General features: G+C 41.9%; 1 protein-coding gene across 1 annotated transcript; it reads left to right on the top strand.

Moving 5' to 3' along the window:
• Positions 1–1786: 1786 nt before the first annotated feature.
• Positions 1787–25754, top strand: cratb (carnitine O-acetyltransferase b). Its single transcript, XM_036970985.2, has 15 exons — positions 1787–2584; positions 11532–11762; positions 12005–12123; positions 13774–13827; positions 14134–14287; positions 15649–15823; positions 16776–16866; positions 17058–17145; positions 17363–17463; positions 17652–17771; positions 19141–19263; positions 19885–20020; positions 21116–21178; positions 21270–21407; positions 23737–25754. The coding sequence occupies exons 1-15, from the start codon at positions 2534–2536 to the stop codon at positions 23938–23940; spliced, it is 1848 nt and encodes a 615-aa protein (XP_036826880.2). The 5' UTR covers positions 1787–2533; the 3' UTR covers positions 23941–25754.
• Positions 25755–25985: the final 231 nt, after the last annotated feature.

Genomic DNA, 25985 nt, shown 5'->3' with positions numbered 1-25985 from the left:
ACAATGGAACCTACCTAAGATGTCACCTATTGAACAACTCTGCCACGCAGACCAACCACTGTTCAAGACCATTTCCCGTGTATACGATGCTCTTATGTCAGGACTAACACTGCCTGGGCTAGATAAACCCTGACTTAGATGGGAAAAAGATCTGGGTATTGATCTTGATGAGAATCTATGGAGTGACCTATATAGGGATGGTGTTACATCCACATTGAACTCCAGATACAGACTGATCCAGTTTAATTTCCTCCATCAGCTCTATATCACCCCATCTACAATGCACAAGTTCAACCCAGATATATCCTCCCTATGTTTTAGATGTGGCTCAGATGAAGGAACATTCCTCCATTCCACTTGGCAGTGTTCAAAACTACACGCTTTCTGGCAGGGGGTATGCGATACCATATCCTCAATTCACGGAAAGGTGGATTTTTAGAAGCAGAAGCTCTAATTGTTTGGGTACAGACCTGGATAGTAAGACATAACTCTGCAGGCTAACTCCGCCCCCCCCCTTTGTCAGAAAATGTTATAGTTAGGGATGGAAATTTCAGGGTTTTTGGTGGTCTTCTTAAGCCAGGATTCAGACACGGCTGGGACATCCGTGTTGGAAGAGTGTGCTAAAGCAGTGAATAAAACAAACTTAGGGAGGAGGCTTCTAATGTTAACATGCATGAAACCAAGGCTTTTACGGTTACAGAAGTCAACAAATGAGAGGAGGAAACTGTCGTTATGGCATTATGGCTTGGGGGTAGAAGCTGTTTAGAAGCCTATTGGACCTAGACTTGGTGCTCCGGTACCACTAGCCAGAACAGTTTATGACTAGGATGGCTGGAGTCTGACAATTTTTAGGGCCTTCCTCTGATACCGCCTGGTATAGAGGTCCTGGATGGCAGGAAGCTTGTCCCAGTGATGACCCATGCCAAATCTTTTCAGTCTCCTGAATAGGTTTTGTTGTGCCCTCTTCACGACTGTCTTGGTGTGCTTGGACCATGTTAGATTGTTGGTGATGTGGACACCAAGGAACTTGAAGCTCTCAACCTGCTCCACTACAGCCCTGTCGATGAGAATGGGGGAGTGCTCGGTCCTCCTTTTCCTGTTGTCCACAATCATCTCCTTAGTCTTGATCACGTTGAGGGAGAGGTTGTTGTCTTGGCACCACACGGCCAGGTCTTTGACCTCCTCCCTATATACTGTCTTGTCGTTGTTGGTGATCAGTACTACCACTGATGTGTCATCGGCAAAACTTAATGGTGGTGTTGGAGTCGTGCATTTGTAGTTCATTGTGGTATTTGTAGTTCTTTATGATAGCCATATTAGTAGTTAACATTTCATTTTTGGGTGTAAATATAGGCAAATATATTGATAAAAGTCACCTTGTCCTAATGAGATTTACACAGTTACCAAAATGTCACTCCAGGATAAGCTTACTATTAATGTTAAAAGTTATAGGTGTCACCCCATACAGTTGGGGACGTCAATACACCATAGTTGGGTGTAGTTATTCCTATAACACCACCGAATAAGAAGAACATTCTCTGAGCCACACTACAGTCCAGTTGGAGGCGGTAATGCACCTTAAAGTTGGTTGCCAACCGCCATATAAAATCCACAGAAGAAGAAGAAGCAGTAAAACGTGTGAGTAGCTTCAAAGATTTTGTAAGTAAAGCAAGATAGACCACAGCCTGTCCTTTCCAATGGGAACAAATGAGTCATAGCGGGCAGAACAAGCAAGGAGGTGGGCACGACCTAGCGACCTAGCGTGATCCTATTGCCGTGTTCTAGCATACATCTGCATATGTCCGTTAGGGAACAACTATCCTGAAGTGCGCGTGTGCAATAACTCAATTCACCTTTGTGCAACAACGCGAATTAAAAAAACTTTTGCAAAGGGTGAAGTCTACAAATCGTAGTCCACTCTTTTCATAGCATATTTTAGTTTTGGGAACAGAACTGTATTGAAATAAAATGTTTCATCGATTACAACATTTGCAGAATGTCAGCCAAAATCCATCTCGTTCCATTCCTCTTACTACCATATTTGGTATCGAGTGGAAACGCCAAGCGGATACTTCACATTTATACATCCGCTGAAATATCTGTCTCATTGTTCTGTAGGAGCTCTTTGGGTTTGGTTTACGGAAACATTGGACACGTGTCGATTTAGCTGTGTTACTTTTGCTACAGAAATTAATCTGAATTCTTTGCGAAAGTCCCAAGATTTCTCACCACTGCTCTGTAGGGACCGTGACTGCTGGCGTTTGCCATTTTCTGCCATGTCAAAGCCCGTCAAAGTTTCCAAACCTGGAACGATAACTTTTTACCAGTTGGACAATAACAAAGTCTTTGACACCCCAAAATTAATGCAAGGACTCGAAGAAAACTCACCTGGCATTTGTCGTTAGCAAGTTAGATAGCTGGCTACATTTGAGCAGGTTATCTACTTAGGAAAAGTGTAAACTAGATATTCTCGGTCACTTGTTCAATAAATTTCGCGCCGTTGATCGGGTAAAGGAGTGGCTCGTGAGTTGAGATGATTTTGAGAAAAATAACTTCGAGAACATGCAGAGTTTGGCTGTCTAGGGTGAGTCGTAAGATATCTGAATAGTTAAACCCTTTTAAATTCTAATACTGTGGCATTTGGAAGTTGTTTTGGTTTGGGGAACCTCCCCCATACATACTTACAAACTTCCTATTTAGGTATGTTCTGGCTGGTCATGTTTTGATTGGCACATCACTCGAACGCCCTTATTTTTATGCATCTTGCCAGAGATACTTTAAACTGTCCAGATGTCTGGAAAATTACCTAAAATTAATTACAAAATGAGTTAGTTTTCCTTCCCATAAAAATGTATTTATGCTGTGTTCATGACCAAGTGGGAATTACCACATACGTCTACGAAAAATCCACATGAACGCTCTTCTCCCATATGCTGACCAGACGTCATCTATTAAGGAAATTACCTTTCTGCAGTTAAATGCAACAATTTGTTAATTCATTTGTTTACAAGCATGATAGCTGTACTTTTAGTTTCTCAACTAGTTCAAAGCATGTGAATGCTTCCAACTGGTATTTCAAATCAAACTTTTTTTGTCACATGTGCTGACTACAACAGGTGTAGACCTAACCATTAAATGCTTTCTTATACAAGCCCTTAAGCCCTTAACCAACAATGCAGTTCAATAAAGTCAAGAAAATATTCACCAAATAAACTAAAGTAAGAAGTAACTACACTCTTTAAAAAATAAAGGGAACACTTAAATAACACATCCTAGATCTGAATGAATGACATATTCTTACATAGTTCAATGTGCTGACAACAAAATCACACAAAGTATCAATGGAAATCAAATTTATCAACCCATGGAGGTCTGGATTTGGAGTCACACTCAAAATTAAAGTGGAAAACCAAACTACAGGCTGATCCAACTTGGATGTAATGTCCTTAAAACAAGTCAAAATGAGGCTCAGTAGTGTGTGTGGCCTCCACGTGCCTGTATGACCTCCCTACAACGCCTGGGCATGCTCCTGATGAGGTGGCGGATGGTCTCCTGAGGGATCTCCTCCCAGACCTGGACTAAAGCATCCGCCAACTCCTGGACAGTCTGTGGTGCAACGTGGCGTTGGTGGATGGAGCGAGACATGATGTCCCAGATGTGCTCAATTGGATTCAGGTCTGGGGAACGGGCGGGCCAGTCCATAGTATCAATGCCTTCCTCTTGCAGGAACTGCTGACACACTCCAGCCACATGAGGTCTAGCATTGTCTTGCATTAGGAGGAACCCAGGGCCAACCGCACAAGCATTTGGTCTCACAAGGGGTCTGAGGATCTCATCTCGGTACCTAATGGCAGTCAGGCTACCTCTGGCGAGCACATGGAGGGCTGTGCACCCCCCCCCCCCCCTCCCCCCAAAGAAATGCCACCCCACACCACGTAATGGCAGTCAGGCTACCGCTGGCGAGCACAGCAGGGCTGTGCGGCCCCCCAAAGAAATGCCACCCCACACCATGACTGACCCACCGCCAAACCGGTCATGCTGGAGGATGTTGCAGGCAGCAGAACGTTCTCCACGGCGTCTCCAGACTCTGTCACATCTGTCACATGTGCTCAGTGTGAACCTGCTTTCATCTGTGAAGAGCACAGGACGCCAGTGACGAATTTGCCAATCTTGGTGTTCTCTGGCAAATGCCAAACGTCATGCACGGTGTTGGGCTGTAAGCACAACACCCACCTGTGGACGTCGGGCCCTCATATACCACCCTCATGGAGTCTGTTTCTGACCGTTTGAGCAGACACATGCACATTTGTGGCCTGCTGGAGGTCATTTTGCAGGGCTCTGGCAGTGTTCCTCCTGCTCCTCCTTGCACAAAGGCGGAGGTAGTGGTCCTGCTGCTGGGTTGTTGCCCTCCTACGGCCTCCTTCACGTTTCCTGATGTACTGGCCTGTCTCCTGGTAGCGCCTCCATGCTCTGGACACTACGCTGACAGACACAGCAAACCTTCTTGCCACAGCTCGCATTGATGTGCCATCCTGGATGAGCTGCACTACCTGAGCCACTTGTGTGGGTTGTAGACTCCGTCTCATGCTACCACTAGAGTGAAAGCACCGCCAGAATTCAAAAGTGACCAAAACATCAGCCAGGAAGCATAGGAACTGAGAAGTGGTCTGGTCACCACCTGCAGAACCACTCCTTTATTGGGGGTGTCTTGCTAAATGCCTATAATTTCCACCTGTTGTCTATTCCATTTGCACAACAGCATGTGAAATTTATTGTCAATCAGTGTTGCTTTCTTAGTGGACAGTTTGATTTAACAGAAGTGTGATTGACTTGGAGTTACATTGTGTTGTTTAAGTGTTCCCTTTATTTTTTTGAGCAGTGTATAACAAGGCTATATACAGGTGGTACCGGTACCAAGTCAATGTGCGGGGGTACAGGTTATCCTAGGTAATTTGTATATGTAGTTAGGTTGGTAGTGCGTACTGGGCTGTACGCACTACCCTCTGTAGCTCCTTACGGTCAGATGCTGAGCAGTTGCCATACCAGGCGGGGATGCAACCGGTCAGGATGCTCTCGATGGTGCAGCTGTATAACCCTTTGAGGATCTGGGAACCCATGCCAAATCTCCTGAGGGGGAAAAGGTGTTGTCGTGCCCTGTTCATGACTGTCTTGGTGTGTTTGGACCATGATAGTTTGTTGGTGTGGCAAGCATTTTTGAGGTGTTTTTTTAAGTGTTTTTATTTTTGTATTTTTTATTCCTTCTCTCCAATTTATGCTTTGGCCACTGATACGAGTATAGGATGAATCAATAACAATATTTAGGTAGGAGTTAAAACAGAATAGGATTTTCACTGACAGGACACTCAATTACTTTAAGAAATGAGGAGATGGGGAAAATCAATGAGGAGATTCCATTGAACTGTCCAGGGTACCCAAATGGGTGGACTTTGCACTGGACGCCTTCTGGGGGTGAGTCAAGTGCCCCGTTCTGGCTGACATAGGTTAATAAGCATGTAAAGTAATGAGTAGGATTTCTGTGTTTTCAAATCAAATGTATTTGTCACATACAGTTTACAGCAGGTATAAAAGGAAGGTGCAGTGAAACGCTTGCATGCTAGCTCCCTCAACATTGCAGTACAATAATCAATATCAATAATAAAGAGTAGGGCTGTCCCCGACAAAAAATATTGGTCAACCAAAAATCGTCGTCTTTTGACCAATCGATTGTTCAAAATTATAAAAAACATTTTTCCATATATAAACACACTGTGTTTTAATAAAATCAACTGTTTAATGAAAGACACAAATGACTCGAAGGAGCCAGAGAGAACCTTAATGTTACTCTCCTGAAGTTGCTGGTAGGAATTGGCAAACTTGCTAATGTGGAATGCCAATTTATCTAACCATTTCTACCAATCTGCGTGCCATTTATGGTTTTCATGTGCACATTTTCATGGAACAGTTTCATTTTATTAATATTGTCTAAACTCAAAATCATTGTCTTGTGGTTAATCAAAATTATATCCAAATGAAAATGATACTTTTTAGGTTTAATTTCTATTGCCAACTATGTAAAAATTGCCTATAAAGAAAACAAATAAAAACACTGCAACCTGCAGGTAGAAAATATCCTAATAAATCACATTGGCTACTTAACCCTGTCTGCAATGAACTTGAAACAATTATATAAACTATTAACTTGGGTTTGGCCAGAAGCTGGTGCTACCAAACTTGCCACATTGAATAAAATATTCTGGACCCACAGATCTTCCTGTGCCAGTGAGCTCGGGACAGACACAGCTGTAGGCTATTTGCTCAAGTGATAAGAAGTCATCCGGTAGGCCTATTTTAGGGCGTTTCTACTGGATCGGAGTATGACTTTTTCCCCTTTCACACTGAGTGGTTATCTAAGGGGAGAGAGCTGGAAAGACAATGACAGGAGCACTCCAAACAAAGACAATGACTGACTAAATTAACAAAACTTGTAAATATAATGAAATAAACAAACTTGGTTCTCACAAGTTTAGCATAGGTTGTGCGCTCTGCAAACAACGTGTCTACTCCTACAATGAGAACGATAAAAGGCTGGAATAATAACATTTAGAGTTCATGAACAGACATTACCATAACCAAACAAACAATGTATGATTTAGACCATAGGAATTAATGGTAAATGTACTACTGGTGATATATGGAATGGGGAATTGATAGATTCACAATTGATTGTTAGGGTCTAACTAATCGAATGGAATCCACAGACTGCGAGTTGAAGATAATCACTAATGCTCTTAGTAAAAGTACTGACTGACCAGGCCTCTGCAGATCTCCCAACAGTTCTATTTCTAGGGTCAATCTAATATTAACTTTATGCGAACCCTACTTGAAAACAATACCAGAACAAATGGTCTATTGATTCTGTATCTTCACAACAAAATCTGCAGAGCTGCGATGGTTGTATGCCCCAATTATCAACATTTCGTTGGTGGCAAGAATTCTGTACAATGATTTTAGCTGAAAAGCACAAGTCTTGAGTCTTGCAGCGTTTTACTCATACACCCTGTGCCATGGAATCGGTACATCATAAATATATTCCCAGCTATTTTGCAATCTGTATGGCACAGCTGTCAACATCCTGGTCCTCAAATGAAACTGGTATACTTTCATATTTATGTTATTTTTGTTCCTCAGACAGTTTTGATCCTTTATATTGGGCAGACAAATCAGTTCCCTACCTCCCACTGCCACATGCTGCCTCCATTTTTTTGCGTTATGCTGTAATCCATCTTGGATTGAGCAGACCTTCCCATACAATTCCGATAGTTCCATGAAAGACACAACTCTACCGTTCCAATTTACAATATAATTTAAAAACAAAATACCCCTTCCAAACATATTTTCCATAAGTACAGGTCATTTATCAACCAACACATTTGAGTTCGACCATAATATTTGTTGTAATATTTGTTCCATCTTTTCTGGGGGATGAAATTGAAACCTGCTCGGTAACGTTTGTTTACCAAAAAAAAAGAGATACTTTGGGGAAAAAAGTATAATTTTCAATTAATCGAAAATGAGACTACGCAATCGGCAAAAAGGTCATTTTTAAACAATGGGTGAGCTTTTCTTCGTAATCTACTTGAGAACCATTTTGAGTTCAAGTAAAACTTATCTATAAGTGAAGCTTTTAGAGTAGTTTAGTGCTTTTATATTTAATCATCTCAACCCACCCAGTTCATATTAATTATGTAGATGGGCACGCTTTCTGGTTTAGCATCCCAGATAAAGTGAAATATTTTTTGCTCATATGATTTGAAAAAAAGACTCGTCAGTAGGTAGTGCCATAAATGGGTTTAACTTAGATATGACTAAGAAGTTAATCAGTGTAATTTCCCAGAAACAGATAGGTATTTACCTCTCCATGGTTATAGGATCTTGTCTATTTTGACTAGTTTTCTATTGAAATTCATTGTGGAGAGCTCGCTTTGTGTATGTATGTACAGTTGAAGTTGGAAGTTTATATACACCTTAGCCAAATGCATTTAAACTGTATTTTTTTCACAATTCCTGACATTTAATCCTAGTGAAAATTATATTTTGTGCACCAGCACCTCCTGCAGCAAAGCACCCCCACAACATGATGCTGCCACCCTCGTGCTTCACGGTTGGGATGGTGTTCTTCGGCTTGCAAGCCTCCCCCTTTTTCATCCAAACATAACGATGGTCATTATGGCCAAACAGTTATATTTTTGTTTCATCAGACCAGAGGACATTTCTCCAAAAAGTATGATCTTTGTACCCATGTGAAGTTGCAAGCCTTAGTCTGGCTTTTTTATGGTGGTTTTGGAGCAGTGGCTTCTTCTTTGCTGAGTGGCCTATGTCGATCTAGGACTCGTTTTACTGTGGATATAGATACTCTTGTACCTGTTTCCGCCAACATCTTCACAAGGTCCTTTGCTGTTCTGAGATTGATTTGCACATTTCGCACCAAAGTACGTTCATCTCTAGGAGACAGAACGTGTCTCCTTCCTGAGCGGTATGCCGGCTGCGTGGTCCCATGGTGTTTATACTTGTGTACTATTGTTTGTACAGATTAACGTGGTACCTTCAGGCGTTTGGAAATTGCTCTCAAGGATGAACCAGACTTGTGGAGACCTTTTTTTTTCTTCTGAGGTCTTGGCTGATTTATTTTGTTAATCCCATGATGTCAAGCAAAGAGGCACTGAGTTTGAAGGTAGCCCTTGAAATATATCCACAGGTACACCTCCAATTGACTCAAATTGCCTGTCAGAAGCTTCTAAAGCCAAATAGATTTCTGGAATTTTCCAAGCTGTTTAAAGGCACAGTCAACTTCTGAACCACTGGAATTGTGATACAGTGAAATAATATGTCTGTAAACAATTGTTGGAAAAATTACTTGTCATGCACCAAGTAGATGTCTTAACCAACTTGCCAAAACTATAGTTTTGTTAACAAGAAATTTGTGCAGTGATTGAAAGACTAGTTTTAATGACTCCAACCTAAGTGTATGCAAACTTTCGACTTCAACTGTATGTGTTATGAATACCAAGTATGTCTACTTCATCGTCAGCCCATTTTATAGGTAAACTGCAGGGTAATGTAAAAGTATATATATTTTTTTTTAAGATCCGATACATAATATGGTACACTTATCGTAATTAGGTTTTAGTCCAGCGAGGCCAGAAAAGTTATCTAGATCTTCCTTGAGGCATTGCAGGGATCTAGCTTGCAGACTTAATATAAAGCTTGAGTCATCGGCATACATGGACACCTTTTGTTTTTAAATCTTGGATTCTAATCCTCTGTTATTTGATCTGATTTTAATAGCTATCATTTTGATGGCCATAACGAAAAGATATGGTGACATCGGACACCCGTGTTTATCGCCTCTTGAAAGTTCAAAACTCTTTGAAGTATTTACTATTCACACCTGGGGTTTCTATACATTACTTTTACCCATTGAATAAGAGACTAACCGAAATGGAAAAAATCCAGGCATTTATGGCTTAGATGTTTCATATTCTTGTATTTCTAGTAGTTATCGTAGATTATCTCCAATGTATCGTTCATGTTAAAAACCTGTCTAATCAGGATGAACAATACCTGGTAGAAATCTTTTTTAATTCTGAGTGTTATGTATTTTGTCTCCAGTTTTTTGCCATCAAGGTCTTGTTTTAATAATAGTTCAATCAGACCTTCCTGCTGAGTACCTGACAGACTACCATAGTAGTTAAACAAGCTACTAATGGAGCTTTTGAGTATATAAACAATAGGCTTGATATACAGTGGGGCAAAAAAGTATTTAGTCAGCCACCAATTGTGCAAGTTCTCCCACTTAAAAAGATGAGGGGCCTGTAATTTTCATCATAGGTACACTTCAACTATGACAGACAAAATTAGAGAAAAAAATCCAGAAAATCACATTGTAGGATTTTTTATGAATTTATTTGCAAATTATGGTGGAAAATAAGTATTTGGTCAATAACAAAAGTTTATCTCAATACTTTGTCATTGCCAACAAAGGGTACATAACAGAGGTCAAACGTTTTCTGTAAGTCTTCACAAGGTTTTCACACACTGTTGCTGGTATTTTGGCCCATTCCTCCATGCAGATCTCCTCTAGAGCAGTGATGTTTTGGGGCTGTTGCTGGGCAACACAGACTTTCAACTCCCTCCAAAGATTTTCTATGGGGTTGAGATCTGGAGACTGGCTAGGCCACTCCAGGACCTTGAAATGCTTCTTACGAAGCCACTCCTTCGTTACCCGGGCGGTGTGTTTGGGATCATTGTCATGCTGAAATACCCAGCCACGTTTCATCTTCAATGCCCTTGCTGATGGTAGGCTTTGTGACTTTGGTCCCAGCTCTCTGCAGGTCATTCACTAGGTCCCCCCGTGTGGTTATGGGATTTTTGCTCACCGTTCTTGTGATCATTTTGACCCCACGGGGTGAGATCTTGCGTGGAGCCCCAGGTCGAGGGAGATTATCAGTAGTCTTGTATGTCTTCCATTTCCTACTAATTGCTCCCACAGTTGATTTCTTCAAACCAAGCTGCTTACCTATTGCAGATTCAGTCTTCCCAGCCTGGTGCAGGTCTACAATTTTCTTTCTGGTGTTCTTTGACAGCTCTTTGGTCTTGGCCATAGTGGAGTTTGGAGTGTGACTGTTTGAGGTTGTGGACAGGTGTCTTTTATACTGATAACATGTTCAAACAGGTGCCATTAATACAGGTAACGAGTGGAGGACAGAATAGCCTCTTAAAGAAGAAGTTACAGGTCTGTGAGAGCCAGAAATCTTGCTTGTTTGTAGGTGACCAAATACTTTTTTTCCACCATAATTTGCAAATAAATTCATTGAAAATCCTACAATGTGATTTTCTGGATTTGTTTTCTCATTTTGTCTGTCATAGTTGAAGTGTACCTATGATGAAAATTACAGGCCTCTCTCATCTTTCTAAATGGGAGAACTTGCACAATTGGTGGCTGACTAAATACTTTTTTGCCCCACTGTACCTTGGAGCACGGTGAGGATGGACGAGTTTCCTTCTAGTAATTACAGTTGGAGGAGCGTTCAAGTGGATATTTCCCAGTCGTATGCTGGTATTTACCAAATTACAAGATGTTGTGAATGCAGCATTAGTCGAGAAACCTGCCTATTTCCCTCGAAAGGATGTAATGTCACGATTTCAAAGATATACAATATTACAGAGAACAAGTTTATTATCTCACATCTTGGGAAATATTTGTGATGTGCTACTTGTTCACATATTTCATGCTAATGTTGGGTTTTTGAACTAGCGCCCAGAATGCACCGCGTGGCAAATTGACAACGTATGGTAACGTACACAATGACCGTTAATACGAATCAAATGGAGTTTTTCAGATCCTACGGTCCCTAGGTGGGTGACCCCGAAATAGCCCTGGGTGACCCAAATAACAAATGTTCAAACTTAACTGTTATTCAAATATCAACTCATCGTATTACTCAACATTGTTTATCTGGACATACATGTAGGTTGTGTCTGGATCCAGCCAGGAGAGATGCTTCTCCTCCTTGGTGCCCGCCCAGCCGGTGCCCCCGCTGGCCCAGACTCTGCAGGGGTACCTACGAGCCCTGGAGCCCCTGATACCTGAAGAAGAGCTCGTCCACACCCGCAAGAATATCCAAAAGTTTTGCGGAGAGGGGGGACTCGGTCCGCAACTTCAAGAGGGACTGGAGAGACGAGCTAGACACTCAAACAATTGGGTATGCAAACAATGTGGGAAATGATGCATAATTTGTAACCAACGTAAATAGACTGAGATAAGAAAATATCAGTGGGGTGCTGGATTTTGGATGACACTTTATAGTACACACAATGCATGGTGCTAATTTGAGTTTGACTCTGATGGCTCAAAGTGTCTTTCCACAGCTGCCCTCCTTTCTGGACTGTACTGCATGATTGATAGTTGTTTTGCTGTTGTCCTTTCCCCTGTCCTCTACTGTAGATATCTGACTGGTGGGTGCAGTGGGCGTACCTGGAGAGCAGACAGCCCCTGCCCGTGCATTCTAACCCGGCCATCTCCCTGCCCAAGCGGGACTTCTCAGACTGGAGGGGCCAGCTTGTGTGAGTGCCAGTCAGCAACATACTGGCATACCTGTATGCACTATGTGCCTGTGAGATACTAGAGGAGTATGCTGGTTTGCTGAATGTGTTGACATGATCTGGTTGCATGATGTTGTACACTCACTCAGCATTTGTACCTGTGGATTTGCTGGGTACAGAGTGAGAACAACTTAGTCGGTCCAACTACAGACAGATGGTTATAAAAATCAATTTAAAAAACAGATTGTATTTACATAAGTTTTCAGACCCTTAGCTATGAGACTCAATATTGAGCTCAGGTGCACCCTGTTGATTGGAGTCCACCTGTGGTAAATTCAATTGATTGGACATGATTTGGAAGGGCACACACCTGTCTATATAAGGTCCCAGAGTTGGCCGTGCATGTCAGAGCAAAAAGTAAGCCGTGAGGTCAAAGGAACTGTCCGTAGAGCTCCGAGACAGGATTGTGTCGAGGCACAGATCTGGAGAAGGGCACCAAAACATTTATGCAGCATTGAAGGTCCCCAAGAACACGGTGGCCTCCATCATTCTTAAATGGAAGAAGTTTGGAACCATCAAGACTCTTCCTAGAGCTGGCCGCGCGGCCAAACTGAGCAATCAGGGGAGAAGGGCCTTGATCAAGGAGGTGACCAAGAACCCGATGGTCACTCTGACAGAGCTCCAGAGTTCCTCTGTGGAGATGGGAGAACCTTCCAGAAAGACAACCATCTCTGCAGCAATCCACCAATCAGGCCTTTATGCTAGAGTGGCTAGACATAAGCCACTCCTCAGTAAAAGGCACATGACAGCCCGCTTGGAGTTTGCCAAAAGGCACCTAAAGGACTCTCAGACCATGAAACAGGATTCTCTTGTCTGATGAAACCAAGATTGAACTCTTTGGCCTGAATGCCAAGCGTAATGTCTGGAGGAAACATGGCACCATCCATACGGTGAAGCATGGCGGTGGCAGCATCATGCTGTGGGGATTATTTTTCAGCGGCAGGGACTTGGAGACTTGGCAGGATCGAGGGAAAGATGAACGGAGCAAAGTACAGCGAGATCCTTGATTAAAACCTGCTCCAGAGCACTCAGGACCTCAGACTGGAGCAAAGGTTCACCTTCCAACAGGACAACAACATTAAACACACAGCCAAGACAACGCAGGAGTGGCTTCGGGACAAGTCTCTGAATGTCCTTGAGGTGGCCTAGCCAGAGCCCGGACTTGAACCTGATCGAACATCTCTGGAGAGACCTGAAAATAGCTGTGCAGCAACGCTCCCCATCCAACCTTACCGAGCTCTAAAGGATCTGCAGAGAATAATGGGAGATCCTCCCCAAATACAGGTGTGCCATGCTTGTAGCGTCTAACCCAAGAAGACTCAAGGCTGTAATTGCTGCCAAAGGTGCTTCAACAAAGTACTGAGTAAATATGTAAATATACATTTGCAAAAATGTCTAAACCTGTTTTTTGTATTGTCACTAAGGGGTATTGTGTGTAGATTGATAAAGGGAAAATAAACAATTGAATCCATTTTAGAATAAGGCTGTAACGTAACAAAATGTGGGAGAAGTCGAGGGGTTTGAATACATTCCGAATGTTATTTCATACATCTATATCCTATCTATAGCTGTATACTGGGCCGTTCTCTAACATCTTTTGTGTCGACCCAGGTTTGCATCCAAGCTGATTGCTGCTGCACTCGATTTCAAAAATGTAGTAGACAAGTAAGTGCCATTTCACAATTGTACTCTACATATACGCCGTCTTAGACCTGAAGCCTTAATATTAGCTACATATTACTGACCAGTTTTTCCAAGTCATGTTTCACCAAATGGTGAACCATATCAATATTTGTATCCTAGGTTGCAGAAACTCTCTCACAGCTATTTTAGGATTTTAACCTTTTATCTCTGTGTTGGCCTGTATGCTTTAGTTTATATACCCAGTTTAAATTTATTACGGCATACTGTCAGTAACTGTATCTGTATGCTCTCTCTCTCTCTCTCTCTCTCTCTCTCTCTGTATCTCAGTGGCCGTTTGCCAGTGGAGTACATGCGGGGCCAGCCACTCTGTATGGAGCTCTTTCCCCTCCTCTTCTCATCCTGTCGGATCCCAGGCCGCAAACACGACACTATCACCCATCACAGCCGTGCCCGCCACATCACAGTGGTGAGGAACTACCAGGTGAGCTTGACCCACAGTATGCATCAGAAGAGGATTTAACGGTTTTTTTTTTTCTTCTCAAGATGAGAGCGGCTACACAGAGCGAAGGGGACAGCTCCAATTGATCCCATATTACAGACTAATAAACATGGCAATGATACCCAATCAAATGTATTTTATTAAGCCCTTTTTACAACAGCAGTTGTCAAAGTGCTTTACAGATACCTAGCCTCAAACCCCTTTGAGCAAGCAATGCAGACTCACAAGCAAAATGGCTAGGGTAAACTCCCTAGAAGGCAGGAACCTAGGAAGAAACCTAAAGGGGAACCGGGCTCAGAGCGGTGGGTGGCCTGTCCTCTTCTGGCTGTGCTGGGTGTAGATTTAAGAGTGCATTTAAGAGTATGTTAACGTTTAAAAGTAATTAAAGACATTGAAATGTTCATAGATGACCAGCAGGGTCAAATAATATTCATGGTGGCAATAGAGGGCAGAGCTTTTTCTGCATAGAAAAAGCCCTAAGGGTTTTTTCAGGCCTCCTAATTCCAAACTAAAAATATATATAATAATTGGGACAGGGACAGCTATAAATCGTCAAGCTAGGTAATCCTGAGGCACAGTCCTAGGGCCCAGATCCTACGGGAGGGGAGTTAGTGAAAGCATGCCTAAGACCAGGTTTTAGGAAAATGTGGCGTTGGACATTTGAATGTTGATCAACTATTATTCACGTAAGTATAGCTATGCGCAAATGTTTGTTTCATAATGCAATTAGCTGGAAAACACTGTCAAAAGTGCACCGCGTATGCACGCAGGTTTCATGTCACATAGATGAAAATATCCATTAGACATTTAGAAAGGGAGATCTAAAGATGCAACAACTAGCATGGTTTGCTAGTATGACTATTGTGCCTTTGGCCACTGGACAATGAAAGAAAGTTGATTTGAAAATCAATAGAACATGACATATGGGCAACTGGTTTAAATGGCATGTGGAAGTCTAAAATAATTGCCTCCGCTTTTCTATGGTCAGATTTTTGTCTAGGCTACTTTGAATCACCACTTAAGGAACAGCCCACACACCACTTAAGGAATATCAACAGGCCACTCTCTTACTACCCTGAAAACAAAGGCAGAGTATAGTCCATGAAGATCTCCCCACCTCACAAGCCAGAGGAATAATGTGATGGAATTATTTGGTCAATATTTGGTCAGTATTAGTCAATATTCTAGCAGCTGTATTCTGCACTTACTGAAGTTTATTTAGGCCTAGTGCCATATCCGGGCAGCTTGAAAGTAGGGCATTGCAGTAATCTAACCTTGAAGTGACAAAAGCATTGATTAGCTTTTCCACATCACAGTTCAATTCTCTATTCTGTCCCGCCCAGTTCTTTCAGATGGACGTATACAACAGTGATGGCTCTCGGATGACAGAGAGCCAGATCCACGCCCAGCTTCTGCGAATCAGGGCTGAGTCCTGGAAGACTGACAAGGAGCCAATGGGCATTCTGACCAGCGAGCACCGCCAGACCTGGGGCCAGGCCTACAGCCGCCTGCTCAAAGGTAGACATGAGAGACACAGCATTATACTATACATACCCATAAACATACCCAGAGTATGGGACGTTCCAGGGTGTGTGATGCAGAGGATCACACTGTTTTCAAATACATGTTGCTAGTAATGTCCGCACGGGCGCGCAGTAACCCCGAGACTGCCACGCAGCTCCCAGTGACTGCCGCGCAGAGCACAGATGAAATATCAGCCCACGGAGAGACGCACGAGATTGAACTTCACTCAACTTCCTAGAGTTTCCCCTGTTAACACCACCAATGTTTCCCTTTACTGTGGCAATTGTGATAGAATCAATGCAATATTAGTCACTTTCAATGCAATTTAGTGACCTTTTTTTTGGTCTTTTTTTGGTGTTGTATTTTAAGACAGGCTTGAATAAGCTTTGTAGCCAATAGGCAGAGGGTATCATAATTTGTCCGATTCGCTGTAATAATGATATGGGAATAATAATACATTGTATTTTGTAAAGTGGTTTCTTGCATCAAACACATCAACATTGTCAGTCACCTCCTTGTCTGAAGGACAAGTGGATAAACAGGTTAATGTTAAACCCTGCATGTTTTTTCAAAAGTCTCATGGAATGTAAGGCTGAATGATAGAACAGCTATTTCCATGTTAAAATGTTATGGGATGCATTTTCTCTGTTTTTGATGGTAGGCCCACATTATGATCAAATGGCAACAGTAGCCAACTTAGCCACTGTTAAAACTGTAACTAAAAGCAGGTACAGCCTCAGTGTTCACAGTAAACACGCGCTGGAAGTTGCAAAGAATTTTCACTACGTTCAACGCTCAGCAGACCTGAAATTTGCTCAGTGGTGAAAAGAATTAGAGGGAACATTGGTCGCTACGTCTCTGAAGTCATAATCTATTGTTATCTTCAGTAAGGGGTGCTTTACCTCATAACCTTTTTTTTCATGCTCTCCCTCTTTTCCTTACCCAGATAAATTGAACAAGGAGTCAGTGCGAGCAATTGAGAAGGGACTTTTCACCTTGTGTCTGGACTCTCCAGTCATGAGGGTCTCAGATGATAAGTATGAGCCACAATATTTTTTCTCTTGGCCTGTCTGTTACTATTTTTTTCAAATTGAATGCAAGTTGCTGTACAGTCTGAATACGTTTTGCTCAGTTATGTTTGACACACCAGGGACTTCATGACTAATTAAATCTAATAATCCAAAACGCATCAGTAATCAATTAAGTTCTGTGTTACTTTGACTGACAGGTACTCCAGTCGTATGGCAGCTCAAATCCTGCATGGGGGCGGGACACACTCGAACAGCGGCAATCGTTGGTTTGACAAAACACTGCAGGTGAGTGGAGCAGTAGAATTATCCAAATGACCCAACCAGTCAGAGATCCCATACTTGATGAAAAGTGTATTGAAAAGTCCATATGGGCTGGGCACCAAATGCTGTATAACACTGAAATAAAATAAATCAATAAACAAAAATGATAATGGACTGAGCAACAATTGTTGGTAAACTAATTAGTTACCTTTCCCTTCCACTATTCCTCCTCCTCTTGTAGTTTGTGGTGGGTGAGGATGGCTCATGGGGGCTTCTGTATGAGCAGGCCACAGCTGAAGGTCCACCAATAGCCACTCTTCTGGATCACATTCTACAATACTGGTGAGATGAGACAGGGGAGGGTCTTATCTACTTTTGCTGCATTACTTGCGCATTTACATACGGTATTCATGTCAGTTTTTTATGATTTCAAAATACTTGAAGTTGAGGTTTATCGGAAGAAAAACAGTCAGTTGATAAAAAAAACACACAATGCCAATTAACATTTACCCACGTTCTTCTCTCTGCAGTAAGAAACCGGACCCAAAGAAAACCCCTTTAATCCCACTTCAGATGCCCAAGAAGCTTTACTTCAACATTGACCGTGAGATTAAGAGAGATATCGAGCATGCCAAGCAAAACCTTGATATGTGAGTTTGCATACCCTATGCATTTGTCATGCATTGTTTCATTACTCTTGTGTTATTATATATCATAGTCTTTATTTGGTCTAAATATGTGACTCGTTTCAGGAAACCAGGCATTTGTCGTGCGTCACTACACAGGAGATTCATTTGAACGTACTTTTATTTTTATCTAAATGCCTTTTTAATAACAAACTTGTATGCCATCTGTAAATACAAATACAATTGGGAAATTACAAGCCTAGTTGGTGTAGCCATGGAAAATGTCAGGAACCTTCCCGCTAGCAATGATGGGCTGGACATGCAGAGAGATGAATTCGGATTGGTCTGCCATGTAGCACGCTTCTGTCTATAACATGAGCTGCTCCGTATGTGTAGGTAATCCTTTCTAATGCTTTCTTTTTTGAAAGATATCACAAAGAACTGCAAAAGTTTTGCTAATGCTCTATACTTTCTGGAGGACCGAGTTTTGAAATCAGTAGCATGTCCGTTGGAAACCGAGTTAAGAAAATTCTGGCATTTGATTGCAAATATGCGGAAGGAGCCAAAAGAGGAACACACAAGGCTTTTATTTATGCTTTTATTTTACATATTAGTTAGTAGGCCAAACTGTTTTCTGTGAAGACCGATTTTCGGGATGTCTTCTGGTCTGACAAACAGCTCTGTAGCTCTGCCACTTTCCACCTCAGATGTTGAAGGGTGAGATAGTGCTGGATTGACACGCAGCCCATACAAAAAAAAAAACTATCAATAGCTTAAACTGACAGATTTTGATGGGGATTTTTTTTTATGTTCATTAGATTGACGCACAGGATTTTAATATGGTGCGCATACTGACTGGTTCAACCCACCTCCGACTACAGTCCTAACACTGTGAGTGCATAAGTGTAGTTGGTGATACAGTACTACAATGACAAAGATAAGAAGCACCCGGCCTCTGTGTAGTCAATGTTTGCTTTGCTATGAACTTCAACACGACTCAGCTGAAATGAAAGTGACATGGACCCAAGCAAATGGAGGAGTGTAAACACGATTAGCTGCCCTAAGTGTTGATGTAACCATGACAAAACACGGTCAGCAGCGTAAGGCTTTGGTGCCTTCTGACCTACTCATTCTATTTTAAGTAATTGTTTGTGATCTGAGCTAGCTGTGTTTTCCTGGGTTCAGCACATTTGCTGCCATCCTGTGGCTAAACTGACAACTGTCGATACATTTCTATCCCAACGGAGTGAAGAGTCATCTTTATAATTTGAATTCAACAACTAACCTGGGCCCGTATTCATAAATTGTCTGAACAAGAGAGCTGATCAGTTCCATTCATTGTAATCTGATGCTTTATTAATGGAGTATGAATTTGTCCCCTCCCCCCCTCCAGACTGATCAACGACCTGGATATCCGCTGCTTCAACTTCCAGAGGTTTGGGAAGGAGTTGCCCAAACAGCACAACCTGAGTCCCAACGCCTTCATCCAGGTGGCACTGCAGCTGGCCTACTACAAGTGAGCTCATAGGAATCACTTGCAAAGGGCATTCAGCCTCAAACTAGGATACCGTATGCAATAATAAGGAAATGATGTGTGCAGTTCATGTTTTCAAACTGTGGTACTGATTTTCATAGACATGCTAGTACATTTTCACACAAGAAGCATTATATTCTCGTGGTTAATAAATGGGACAATAAATGTTCTTGGCAGCCAATTCTGACTGGAATATCTGCATTTTCAATTTTGTAAATGAGTTTTGATTAACAACAATCACTGTGTCCAAATTCAATACTTGTGTTGCGTTCAGTACAACAGAACTGTTTGCAATGTTGAATTCAACTGAAACGGTACTGTACTGAATGACCAGTTGAAAAAAACATTGTGATTATGGTGGCCCAGAGGGCAGTTACCATACATATGGTGTGCTGCACAAGTTTTGCTATTTCAGATGGTCACACCCAGATTGATAAGGCCGCACCCACGAAAAGGGAGCAAGCATACTTTAAAGGTTATTGATGAATGGTGCACACCATTTTGGGGAAACGTGTCATTCAGTTCAAAACGTCACGCAACACAGCAAATGTTAAAGCAAACTGAACGCACCCCTGCTCTCCCATTTCTCCTTTTCTCCATCAGAGTTCACAATGAGGTTTGTGCCTCCTGTGACATTGCCTCCCAGAGGATGTTTCGAGGGGGGCGCACAGACTACATCCGCTCTCCCACCAATCAAATGCTCAAGTTTGTGCTTACCTTTGATGACCCCTCTATCTCGGTGAGAAGCATTTTACTAAATAAAATGAATTATTATTCCCATAGAGGATCAGACCAAAGTGTAGGCTACCCTCTGCCTGTTGGCTTCTTTGCATATTCAAGCTGGTCTCAAAATACAACACGAACCCTTTAAGGCTCTCCTGGAGGATGGTTGGCCTTAGTAGCCTATATAAAATATTACAACCAAACACTTTCTTCATAAAATAATTCCCTCATTCACTGAATTAGGGATCAAATGACTACGGTAGGCTACTTCAATGCAAGGTAACTAAGACATGTTTATCTATAATCTTGTAAGGCTAAAATATTCCAGAGATCTAATTGACAGAATGTGAGTTATTTGTCTTTTCGGCTCATTTGAATAATATTTTTAACAATGTTGATTACAGGGGAATCACAGCTTTTTAACCGTGTCAGGTTTATTTCTCAAGTCCCAATATTGAGTGCCTGAGAGATGGTTTTACAACATGAGTATGTAGCATTGGTAACGCACCCGTTTGTCAATTGCGTGCCCGTGAAACGTTGTTTAGGACATGACAATGACGTTAATACATGCTAACAGCTGAATAGGTCATTACTGACAACTTTCCAGTCAACACAATATCTAGTTAGCTTGTTTTTATCATTATTATGTTGCTATGTCTCTCTCCACTGGCCCACTCGCACCGGCATATGCAGGTGACAAATCATGGCTTTTCCAGAATTTTTATGACCGTACGAACCCTGTTTGCTGACCATAAATGAGCGATAACTGGGTAAATAACTTACAAACTAGCAAGGAATATGAACAAATGTGCACTGACAATGATCTCAAAAGCCCATTTCGCGACCACAGGTGATTAGAGAAGTTTTTGTTTGCAGTAAGTCTGTTGAATTATCCCAAATGGACACGGTGATTTACAAATCATTACGGATTCTAGCTTTAATGGGTGTTTGATAAGGGCGAAGGCACAACACAATCTCTTGTTTCGTGGGTGGCTGAGAAAAGCAACTACTTGCAGTTATTAACGAAGCCAACAATACATGGCAGCTTTACAGGGGGTTTCTATTCATTGACATTGTTGATGCGCCTTGACGCTCTATTTGTGTGTTGCAGAGAGAGGCAAAGCTGGAATTACTCAGAGAGGCCATAGAGACCTACGTCACTCTAACTGATCAGGTGACTACACCCAATGCTTCTGCTGCCATCGTCTCAGTAATTTGTTTCACTTTTCTGTCATCTAATTACTTCTGACCTTTTTCTAAATTAGGCGCTCAAAGGACAATCCATCGACCGCCACCTGCTGGGCTTGAAGCTTCAGGCCATCGAGGAGGGACTGAGCGTGCCCAGACTGTTCATGGACACCGCTTATGGGCTGGCCACCCACTGGAAACTGAGAACAGGACAGGTAAAGTACAACTCCATTGGAAGTGGACAAGATTGCAACATTCATTCCAATGACAGGATATAATTATGTAATCTAAAGGTGAGTGTCGGATAACGCACTATTATATCGGGTCTGTGTCCCTCTCTCTTTACATGTAGTTTAGTATGGTGTTTTTGTGCGCACTTGTAGTTTATCAAAGTCAACAGGTAATCCTGCCAGGTAATCCTGTTTACATCAGGGATTTGTCAATTGTATTCAAGTCATTCATGTAATAAATTAATTTGAATGAATGGGCTATGCATATTTGTTCTTAATCGGGTATCAGCTGAGTGAGAATTGTTTTTTTTTAAGTTAAATATTTTTATTGGTTTTCATTAATGATATGACATCAATTCATTCTTCAGGTGGGAGGAGAAAAGGTGGAGGTGTAACATAAATTCTCAAATAGGACTTCTTTCATACTGCCATAAGCAATCATTGGGAAAGGGGGATACCTAGTCAGTTGTACAACTGAAATGTGTCTTCCCCATTTAACCATTTACCCCAACCCCTCCTGAATCAGAGAGGTGCGGCGTGCTGCCTTAATCGACATCCACGTCTTCGGCGCCGGGGGGGGGGCAGTGGATTAACTGCCTTGCTCAGGGGCAGAACGACAGATGTTTACCTTGTCAGCTCAGGGATTCAATCCAGAAACCTTTTGGTTACTGGCCCAACGCTCTAACCACTAGGCTACCGGCCTCCATAGCGAAGGAGCCAACCCCTCCCTCCCGGAGACTCATGCCTGTTCCCCCAAAATGGTGTGGGCGTATATCTCTAAATTAAAAATATTAGCGCAAGTAGACTGATTGGCCAGTTCATTCTCCTCAGGAGCATGACATCATCTCTGAAGAAAGAGCAAGCATCTGTTTGAGATACAAGTTTGAGTATAGGATGAGTCAACAGCATTATTTGGGTTTGAGTTAACAGAATATGAACTTTTAGAAGTGAGATGTTTATTTTAACATATAATCATCTCCTACGTCAGCAATGTTTGAGTTGGACTCAGGCGTGGCCGCTCAATCCTCTCTCTGGAGTTGCGCTCCCAGCACATGCCCTCCCCCTCAACTCCCGAACCCAGACATTGAAGATGTTGATAAATATCTTTGTTTGCAGGTGAACTAGGTCACGACCAGTGCAGAGAGCCGCATTAATAAGGGTCCCCTGCAAGAGGGCCAAGCAGTCCTGGCCTCCAAACAAATGCCCAGCAAAATGTTTGCTTGAATTTGTTAAATATTTTTTTATATATATAAATAAATAAATAAATAAAATACCAGTCCAAAGTTTGGACACCTAGAATGCCAAGTGTGAAAAGCTGTCGTCAAGGCAAAGGGTGGCTACTTTGAAGAATCTCAAATATAGAACATATTTTGATTTGTTGAATGCTATGATTTTTGGTTACTGCATGATTCCATATGTATTATTTCATTATTCTACAATGTAGAAAATAGCAAAAATAAAGAACTTGACTGGTACTATACACAAGTATGTGAACACCCATTCAAATTAGTGGATTCGGCTATTTTAGCCACACCCATTGCTGACGGGTGTATAAAATCGAGCACAAAGCCATGCAATCTCCATAGACAAACGTTGGCAGTAGAATGGCCTTACTGTTGAAGAGCTCAGTGACGTTCAACATGGCACCATCATAGGATGCCACCTTTCCAACAAGTCAGTTTGTCCAATTTCTGCCCCGCTAGGGCGGGCCTGGTCAACTGCAAGTGCTGTTATTTTGAACCGGAAACGTCTAGGAGCAACAACGGCTCAGCCGCGAAGTGGTATGCCACACAAGCTCATAGAACAGGACTGCCGAGTGCTAAAGCACACAGCGCGTACAAATAGTTGGTCCTCAGTTGAAAGACTCACTACTGAGCTTCATGAAATGGGTTTCCATTTCCGAGCAGCTACACACAAGCACAAGATCACCATGCGCAATGCCAAGCGTCGGCTGGAGTGGTGTAAAGCTTTGTGATTGAGCCCTTTTACCAGAATAGTGTCCACAGTACTGGAGTAGGGCTGAGTTATAAAGTTGCTAAACAAGTTGCAGATCTGCAAGTGTATGTGTCATATTTATTTTTTTACGGCTTTTACCTGATGTTTGGCAATTTATTTATCTATCGTCTTGTGGGTACCATGTTCAGAAATGTTTGCAAGACACACATTTAGGGAACTATTGTGCAAGCCAATTTAAAGTAAATTGTTTCATCTGTAAAAAATGCATTTATTTTGCCACATATGTGAAAGTAACTTTATACCCTGTCTTCCTTCTCTTCTCCCCAACTTCTCAACTATATTAAACCCCTTACACTAGGTGCCTGCAAACACGGACAGTGTAATGTGTTTCGGACCTCTCGTCCCAGACGGATACGCTGTGTGCTACAACCCCCAGTCGGACCATGTCCACTTCTCCGTAACAGCCTTCAACTGCTGTGAGGATACCCAGGCTGAGACACTGGCCGCCACACTGCACAGCACCCTCTGCCAGCTCCAGGAGCTACTGCAGCCTACAGTATAGTGCTGTGCTATCTGACACAACAGGAGTTGTAGGCAACAAATATAAGAAAAGAAACGCTCATGTTTCTTAACTTTTTCAGTTGTGTGCCCTAATGAATATAATCCAGGACTTAAATGAAAAACGTCTGAGGTGCTAATGCTTTGATTAAAAAGGAATATTTGGCCTTTGTATGTGCTAGCATTAGCTTGATTTGCTGCTAGGTTTATGTTACTGTTTGTACTTAAGGGCAATTGAATACTATTGTTAGAACTGTTTTATGTCCCTACTTTTAAGGCCATAGCAGACTACTTAATAAGCTAGGTTTGTCTGGCTAGAGGTTTGTAATGCTTTATTGACCTGCGACTAAATAGATTTCACTGTATGTTATGTAATACCATCTGTGTTTTGTATGCAATTTGGAATCTTGTTTGCTGCAAGGCTTTGGCAGTCCAATGAGAATGTCGGTCAACCATCCAGTCAGTCTATTACTTTTCATTTTGTGGGCAGATTCCTGAAAAAATACCAAATATTAACAAACCATGCCTGTATCTGCATAAAGCTGGAGCTCTGAGTACAGTTGCGCTCTCCTTGGATGCACATCCGTTCTGTGTTTCTTCCTGTGCTTTTGTAATGCAGTTGAAAGGAATGAAATCCTGCTATTTGGTTCAGCCGAGCTCTATTCATGACCCAGCTTGTCCAGTTTTGTTAGTAAACTCATGTAGGCTCAGCCCTAATTTATGTGCTCTCTATCACCTGGACCTGCATGGCAAATTGTCCACGAACACAAGGAAAGGACAATAACCAAGGACTAGTCAGCCATACCCCCTCTGAGGGTACAAAATGTACATCTCTGTTTGAGTATTCAGAGGACTCGCTGTTGAATGTGTGATTAATACCAAACATGGATACTCTAGTATTATTATTTTATCAAACTTCTTCTCTGAGTATAACTGGTGCTTTCTATACTGATCAAAAATATAAACGCAACATGTAAAGTGTTGGTCCCATGAGCTGAAATTAAAGATCCCAGAAATGTTCCATATGCACGAAAAGCTTATTTCGCTAAAATTTTGGGCACAAATTTAATTACATCCCTATTTGTGAGCATTTCTCCTTTGCCAAGATAATCTATTCACCTGACCAGTGTGGCATATCAAGAAGCTAATTAAACAGCATGATCATTACACAGGTACACCTTGTGCTGGGAACAATAAAAGGTCACTAATGTGTGCAGTTTTGTCACACAACACAATGCCACAGATGTCTCAAGTTTTGTGGGAGCGTGCAATTGGCATGCTGACTGCAGGACTGTCCACGAGCTGTTGCCAGAGAATGTAATGTTAATTTCTCTACCATAAGCCGCCTCAAATGTTTTTTAAAGAATTTGGCAGTAAGTCCAACTGGCCTCACAACTGCAAACCACGCGTAACCTCACCAGCCCAGGACCTCCACATCTGGCTTCTTCACTTGCAGGATCGTCTAAGACCAGCCACCCGGACTGCTGATGAAACTCAAGTATTTATGTCTTCAATAAAGCCCTTTTGTGGGGAAAAACTCCTTCTGATTGGCAGGTCTTGGTTCCCCAGTGGGTGGGCCTAGCTATGCCCACCCATGGCTGCACCCCTGCCCAGTCATTAGGGCCTAATGAATTAATCCAATTGTCTGATTTCCTTATGTGAACTGTTAACTCACTAAATTCATTGTTACATGTTCCATTTAAATTGTTGTTCAGTATATATGCTTTGTTAATGTCAGTATTGCCTTGTAACTTAAGCTTTATGCCTTGTGTGAATTCATTCATTTTACAAAGTAATTAAATACACTTGTATTTAGAATTCCTTTCTCAGACATTTCTTGATTGCCTATTACTGTAACTCAACTATAGTGTTCGTTCAAGGGTTTTTTCTTTATTTGTACTATTTTCTACATTGTAGAATAATAGACATCAACTATGAAATAACACATATGGAATCATGTAGTAACCAAAACGGTTTCAACAAATCAAAATATATTTTAGATTCTTCAAAGTAGCCTCCCTTTGCCTTAATGACAGCTTTGCACACGCT

The sequence above is a fragment of the Oncorhynchus mykiss genome, chromosome 30, assembly GCF_057628025.1.
Source record: "Oncorhynchus mykiss isolate SJ-2025 chromosome 30, ASM5762802v1, whole genome shotgun sequence".
Lineage (NCBI taxonomy): Eukaryota > Metazoa > Chordata > Actinopteri > Salmoniformes > Salmonidae > Oncorhynchus > Oncorhynchus mykiss.
The sequence above is the reverse complement of the archived record's forward strand: the minus strand, read 5'-3'. Positions and strand labels throughout refer to the sequence as shown.